Below are 7720 nucleotides of genomic sequence, written 5' to 3' on the forward strand. Positions count from 1 at the left end.
GAACACACTATCATATTCTAACCAGATTCTTGATTTACTGCATTTCCTATGATTTAGTCAATGAAAACAATGTGATACATGAAACATAATACAATCAATAAATAGTATCAAGAAGTTAGAAGAAGTGTTACCCTACATCCTTGCCAATTCTAGACAGTGTCAATAGTGTATAATATAGTGTTGAGCATTTACAGTAGCTAACCTAACCACCTCTTTTCCCTCAAATCACTCTCTCAGGTGAAGGACATCTCACTGGAGGCCACAGGAGCTTTGTGAAGACAGCGGACACAATACATGGAGAGATGACCAACCAATCACTGTTGATGAGGGGAGTGGAACCTCAACCCAGCACGTTATCGTGATCGATGTTAGTGGAATAGTATTACATCAGAATTACAGTACATAAAATGTGGCCAGTTTATTTCAGAAAGGCTCCCATCAGCTATTCATGTACATCCTTATTTATCTGCCATAGAGGAGCTTGTGAGACTTTCCTAAGAGATTGTTATCCAATTCAACTCATGTACCAGTAGTAACCTCCTCACTTCTTGTGTCAGTCTGCAGATGCAGAGGTTGTAGGTCCTGGGGTCAAACAGGAGAGGTCTGAAGGAGAGGAGGACCCACAGCACAGCAGAGAAATCCAGACTGGAGAGGCTGGAGCGCCCCCTGAAGCCACGGAGGACCTCACTGCCACCGCGCCCCAGCCCAGGACCACACACAGCATCATGGAGGTCAGTGGAACGCCGAACGCCGTCCTCAAGTCCGAGACAGACAACGAGACTGTAACTGTAACACACAGCCTCTTACACACAGGATCTGACCACAGATCAGACCCAGAGAGACTGGAGCTGGGTAGACTGGGCTGTCCTCCTGCTCCCGGCTCAGAGTATTTACCGGTATTTCACAAGAGCCAAAGGACTGTTCATTCCCGTGGGGATGGCTATGGTGACACGTTAGACACTGGCAGTGATGATCCGTCTTGTTCTTACACTACAGAGATGAACCCTGGCAACATATCTTTGGGTTTAGAGACACAGACTGATCTGTCTAGAGGGGACTGGAACCGGTACAGTAGTAGTGTATACTCTGAAGGGTGCCTAGATAAGAAAGGGGAGGGTCTGGTCGTAGATGAGGTGACTGTGAAAGTGGAGCGTGACACTCCTCTGACATGGAATGCAGACGAGACTCACTTAGGAGAAGGACACTCACAGAGCAACACCAGTGACTTCTTAGACTACAGGGAAAACCTGGAGACAAATCTAAATGTTGCTACCCACTTCTCTTTACATGCATTCAGGGATCACGACCCAGTGTCCACGTCAATGGGGCCTTCCGATTCAAACGGCCGCATCCTTTTCGATCAGAAGTTGAACTCAGACGACACGGCTAGAGCCCAGGCTCAGGGAGGGGGAGCCACATCAGGCAATAGTAAAGAGAAACGTTCCTCTGCATGTTCTGTAACAAAGGCTTCAGCTGCTCACAGAATGTGGAGATCCACCAGAGGGTCCACACAGGGGTGAAACCCTTCAGCTGTACCCAGTGTCACATGTGCTTCACCCAGGCTGGCACTCTGAAGAGGCACCAGAGGGTCCACACAGGGGAGAAACCCTTCAGCTGTACCCAGTGTCACATGCGCTTCACCCAGGCTGGTCACCTGAAGAGGCACCAGAGGGTCCACACGGGAGAGAAGCCGTTCGCCTGTACGCATTGCAGGAAGAGGTTCTCAGAGAGGAGATGCCTCCGGATACACCAGCAGAAAAACCATTCCAATGTATAACATAGAACGTAACCATTCCACTCGATAGCCTCTTACGTTTAGATGAAACCCTGCATTAAGGATCGACTCAGTGAGATGACGTAGATGCAAAAAGTAAACAGCAGCAGTGGGTCAATTTCCACAACAACTAAGTGTTGAAGTGCAAGGCCCAGACATTGTAGGATATACAGTGCATTCGGAAAGTATGTAGACCCCTTGACTTTTTCCACATTGTTACGTTATAGCCTTATTCTAAAATTGATTAAATTGTTTTTTTCCCCTCAATCTACACACAATACCCCATTATGACGAAACAAAAACATGTTTGTTTTAATTTTTGCAAATATATTAAAAACAAACTGACATTTTTACATTTACATAAGTATTCAGACCCTTTACTCAGTACTTTGTTGAAGCACCTTTGGCAGCGATTACAGCTTCGAGTCTTCTTGGGTATGACGCTACAAGCTTGGGACACCTGTATTTGGAGAGTTTCTCCCGTTCTTTTCTGCAGATCCTCTCAAGCTCTGTCACGTTTGATGGGGAGCGTCACTGCACAGATATTTTCACGTCTCTTCAGAGATGTTCGATCGGGTTGAAGTCCGGGCTCTGGCTGGGCCACTCAAGAATATTCAGAGACTTGTCCCGAAGCCACTCCTGCGTTGTCTTGGCTGTGTGCTTAGGGTCGTTCTCCTGTTGGAAGGTGAACCTTCGCCCAGTCTGAGGTCCTGAGCAGATTTTCATCAAGGATCTCTCCGTACTTTGCTCTGTTCGTCTTTCTCTCGATCTTGACTAGTCTCCCAGACCCTGCCGCTGAAAAAACATCCCCACAGCATGATGCTGCCACCACCATGCTTCACCGTAGGGATGGTGTCAGGTTTCCTCCAGACGTGATGCTTGGCATTCAAGCCAAAGCATTCACTTGGGATTCATCAGACCAGAGAATCTTGTTTTCATGGTCTGAGAGTCCTTTAGGTGCCTTTTGGCAAACTCCATGCGGGCTGTCATGTGCCTTTTTACTGAGGAGTGGCTTCCCATCTGGCCACTCTACCATAAAGGCCTGATTGGTGAAGTGCTGCAGAGATGGTTGTCCTTCTGGAAGGTTCTCTGGAGCTCTGTCAGAGTGAACATCGGGTTCTTGGTCACCTCCCTGACCAAGGCCCTTCTCCCCCGATTGCTCAGCTCTATGAAGACTTTTGATGGTTCCAAACTTCTTCCATTGAAGAATGATGGAGTCCACTGTGTTCTTCGGGACCTTCAATGCTGCAGAAATGTTTTGGTACCCTTCCCCAGATCTGTGCCTCGACACAGTCCTGTCTCGGAGCTGTACGGACAATTCCTTCGACCTCATGACTTGGTTTTTGCTCTGACATTTACTGTCAACTGTGGGACCTTATATAGACAGATGTGTGCCTTTCCAAATCATGTCCAATCAATTGAATTTACCACAGGTGGACTCCAATCAAGTTGCAGAAACATCTCAAGGATGATCAATGGAAACAGGATGCACCTGAGCGCAATCAAGTCTCATAGCAAAGGGTCTGAATACTTATGTAAATAAGGTATCTGTTTATTATTTTGCTAACATTTCTAAAAACCTGTTTTCACTTGGTCATTATGGGGTATTGTGTGTAGATTGAGGGGGAAAAAAACAATTTAATCCATTTTAGAATAAGGCTGTAAAACTTCAAGGGGTCTGAATACTTTCCGAATGCACTGTATAAGCCTAAAAAGTATATTACATATAGTGTTTGTACTGTGTAGGTTACTGTTTACCAACTCCAGTCCTCAAGTCCCTCAACAGTACACCTTTTGTTATAGCGGACAAGCACACCTCATTCAACTCAATGTCAGTGGGCTTGTGTAGCCATTGATGATTAGTTGCCAAGTTGAATCAGGTGTGCTTGTCCGGGGCTACAATAACAATGTGTACTGTTGGTGGAACTGGAGGACTGGAGTTGGGAAACACTGTGTAGGATATATGATGTTGACAAATGCCTATTTCATTACTTCCATTCAACTACTTCAATGTTTTTCCCCAAGACACTTTTAATGACAATGAATGCCGTTTATCAACTTCATGCAGATTTGTAGTTGAGACATGTGTATGTGTGGTTTTCATATGGTGTATTTAAAACTTGTTTATGTTCAATAAACACAAAATGGGACATTTCATTCTAAGACTTTCATTGAGACTCTCTTTAGTATACATCACATCTGATCTCACTCTATTCTGCATACACCCAACAGCGCTTTATAACCAATATACACTTACTAAATATACCTACATACCCACACACTAACAAACACCTACTGTACATGTCACAATAGTTTAGTCAGGTTTGTCTGATGACTTTTTACTTATCATAGCTGACTTATTTTACCCACAACATCATATTTATGTCCACCATGATGGGTTTAACAACAATGAAGTCATTCTGTAACTCCAGTATAGGATTCAAATGTATTGGGGATGGGTAAACACTCCATGTTGAAAGTGTGTTTATCTGTGTGTGTACGTACCTGAGGGAGTGAATGTCTGTGTAATCTGCATCACCTGTCTCTTCCAGGAGGAGGGTCCAGAGGTGCTGCTGGTGAAGGAGGAGGGGTGTGAGGAGGGTCTGGAGAACCCTGAGGGGACCATGGTCATGGAGGACAACCAGACTACACCTCCCTCCTGAACCCACAGAGGAACCAGCTGAGCAGCACAGGACCACACGCAGTCTCACTGAGGTGAGCCCACTGTGAACTACTGTCTGAATGGTATTAGGTCAGGGCCTGTTTCCACAAAGCCTCTCAGAGCAGGAGTGCTGATCTAAGATCATTTTTGCCTTTTATATCATAATGAGTAAGATTATATGGAAATATCCTAGATCAGCACTCTAACGGGCCCAAGTCTTGATTAATTTTGTCTTTAGTGTGGGGCCATGTCTTTGAATTATCAAACAATTAAAGAGGGTTAAGTAATCAAATCAACTAATATGTTTGCATAGTACTCATAGCGATCCCTAATTCTTTATCCAACATCCTCTCACTTGTATATCCTACAGTCAGTAGACATGGAGGATGGGAAGCCTGATCTGCTGCTGGTCAAAGAGGAGACAATAGAAGATGGACCAGAGAGCATTGACTTGCTGAGTGGACTAAAGATGGGGGAGCAAGGTAAGGAGAAATACATATAGCCTACATACAGTAATAGATCTTCAATAGGAATAGTGATGCATCTGGCTATAGTTTATTTCATTCATAAAATGAAATCAATAGAAAAACCCACATTGTAATGTGTATGAACTTGACCAGGTAATTCACTCAAAGAAAACTCAATATGTAATTTTCTCTGACATGTTTGTAAAGTCTATTATGTAACCCTCTTCTTGCAGGTGGTTGGCTGGTGGCTAACAGAGGAGACTGGGCAGCCATCTTGGATTCCCAGACCCAGACGGGTTTAGCCAAGGGCCCAGGGGACAACATCACCGAGCAGGCCAGGACCAGAGGCGACACAGTGGAGGTCAGTGGATGGAACAGGTCCTCAACTCTGGGCTGGGGAACAACACTGTTAACCAGAAACAGATAGTCAAACACAAAACAACACCCAAATTTAGTCTCCATGACAACAGACTGGTTGTCGTGGTTCGTGATCCGGCTGGAGAGAACAGACAGACTCGGCTAGCGATGCTCCGTCCTGCTCCTATAGTTGTGATTCAGAGAGACTGATGGGGCCTCAGGTTAACCCCCCTAACAGGTGCTGCCTTCAGCCTGCCTTCTATAGGATCTATCAACTGGAACATGGACCCTGCGACAACACAGACACTCCCCGGCCTTCGCTCCTCCTCACACTCTCCTAATGTTAAACCAGACCTCAGACAATGCCAGTGCCTCAACACTAAATGGCTACACAAGCCCACTGACAAATTACAGTAGTAGTTACGCTTTCAGTAGATCCGGTGGCAAAGAGCAGCGCTTCCCATGTTCATTCTGTGGGAAAGCATTCAGTTTCCCTAAACAGGTGGAGATTCTCCACAGGGTCCACATAGGGGAGAAACCGTTCGGCTGCCACCTGTGACAGGCCAGTTTCTCCCACTCGTTCCACCTGAAGATGCACCTGAAGGTTCACACGGGAGAGAGGCCGTTTGTCTGTAGTGCACTGCAGGAAGAGGTTCTCAGAGAGGAGCTACCTCAGGATACACCAGTAGAAAATGCACACGGCCCATGTATAGAGACATGTAGTATTAGCTAGTTTTTTTTGTTTAGTTCATTCTGTTGTTTTAGATGAAACTGGATGAGGTGAACTGAGGAAAGAATGAGTATGATGAGGCAGAGTAGATGATATGGTGATGATTGGTGTCTTAAAATGCGTCACTGATGAAGTGTCATGTTTACGTAATGTTGAACCTTTTCCAAAGTATTCTAAAATAAATTTGATCAAAACGAGGGTACCAGATTTACAGAAAAGGTAAAGTGTTACCATGGTGACAAGTTATTCTTGTCACATCCTTTTGTGCAATAAATGTGATTGTAATGCCATTTTGTTGAAATTAAATATTACGAAATTGATTGACTTGGTTATTTTTGTATCATTCCAATGGCTCCATATTGTTAGGTATTTGAATCAGTGTTAGAGATGGGCTTGACTGTGATTAACATTTTATAATATTATGTAATCTTTCTGTGTAAAGTGTTTCTTATATAAACCTTTATGCTTTTCTGTACAATCTCTTGTTTGCAGTCTGCAGTCAATGATGACCTTCTGATATCCGGTGTTACTGGTGGGAGAGACTGGACCTCTGAGGTGGCTGGTCACAAACCCTGGCCCCGGATCAGAACCATCGATCAGGAGCCGTCGCTCTTCCTTCCTGAATCAGAACCAGGACCAAACCGCGAGGGACAGACACTCCACCACCACACAGAACATAACCTGTGGACAGGTGGACTGAACAACCTCAGTCCTGGTGGTCATCAGAGAGACAGAGGCTCCAATCAGGGATCCAGTCTGCAGCCCAGACCCTTCTCTTCACAGTCTCAGTGCAGGGATGAAGCAGGGCCTGGGGCTGATAGAGATAGACCCTCCTGTTCCTATGATACAAACACCACAGTATCCATGATGCACACAGCAGGTCACCCTGGGCTTCAGCCTTCACAGAGAGTGGTGGGAGACCCCCCTGATGGTCGTCTATCAGGAAGTCTGTCTTCTCCTTCAGGATCTCGTCTAATGCCTGGTGACTGGGTTCATAGAAGGCCTGGACCTGGGTCTAGCCTTCCTCAGTTACCTCATGGTTACCCCACAAATACAGACAGGGTCAGGATGGGCGTTCACCACAAGCGCTACCTAGCCTCTAACACAGTACAGAATCCCAACAACAACCAAACAATGGCTAGAGGTCAAGGAGGGAGCTCAGGAGACTAACCACCTGAGGGTGGTGGCTCCTGCTTCTACCTCCTCTGGTGTCATTGGGTCACAATGTGGGAGGCCGAGCGTTACGACGGACGTAGACAAGCCATATGCCTGCCCCACATGTGGGAAGCGCTTTGCTAAGACTAAATATATGAAGCAGCACCAGACCGTTCACACCAAGGAGAGGCCCTTCAAGTGCAAACTATGTTACAAGAGCTTCCTTCCTGAGTTACCTCATCAGACATAGGAGTGTCCACAACAGAGAGAAATCGTAGCTATTCTTTAGTTGAAATAGTATAGTTATCATGTGAAGTGTACTGGGGTTGGAGTTTTTGGGGGGATTACTAGGTTCCTTAGTTGAGCATCTGGGTATGCTCACATGATATAGCCTTGTTGTTTGGTGTGTTGGCATAGCCAAAACACTGACATTGAAGTGTAACACTTTCACCTCTGAATTTGTTTTTTCTTATGTTCTATTCATAACAAATGTGTTTTTATAACACCTTTACCACCTGATTATGCCAAATTATGTGTTATTTGTTAATTTATGTATAAAAAATAGCTTATCAAAT

General features: G+C 45.2%; 1 protein-coding gene and 1 pseudogene across 1 annotated transcript; both read left to right on the forward strand.

Annotated features, from left to right (window-relative positions):
* The first annotated feature begins 333 nt into the window (after positions 1–333).
* On the forward strand, positions 334–1988 carry LOC121535730 (annotated as a pseudogene).
* A 2906-nt stretch (positions 1989–4894) lies between these two features.
* On the forward strand, positions 4895–7160 carry LOC121535744. Its single transcript, XM_041843002.2, has 3 exons — positions 4895–4918; positions 5137–5264; positions 6483–7160. Exons 1-3 carry the CDS (start codon positions 4906–4908, stop codon positions 7158–7160), a joined length of 819 nt encoding a protein of 272 aa, XP_041698936.2. The 5' UTR covers positions 4895–4905.
* The last annotated feature ends 560 nt before the right edge of the window (positions 7161–7720 follow it).

This window comes from Coregonus clupeaformis, chromosome 30 (genome assembly GCF_020615455.1).
Source record: "Coregonus clupeaformis isolate EN_2021a chromosome 30, ASM2061545v1, whole genome shotgun sequence".
NCBI lineage: Eukaryota > Metazoa > Chordata > Actinopteri > Salmoniformes > Salmonidae > Coregonus > Coregonus clupeaformis.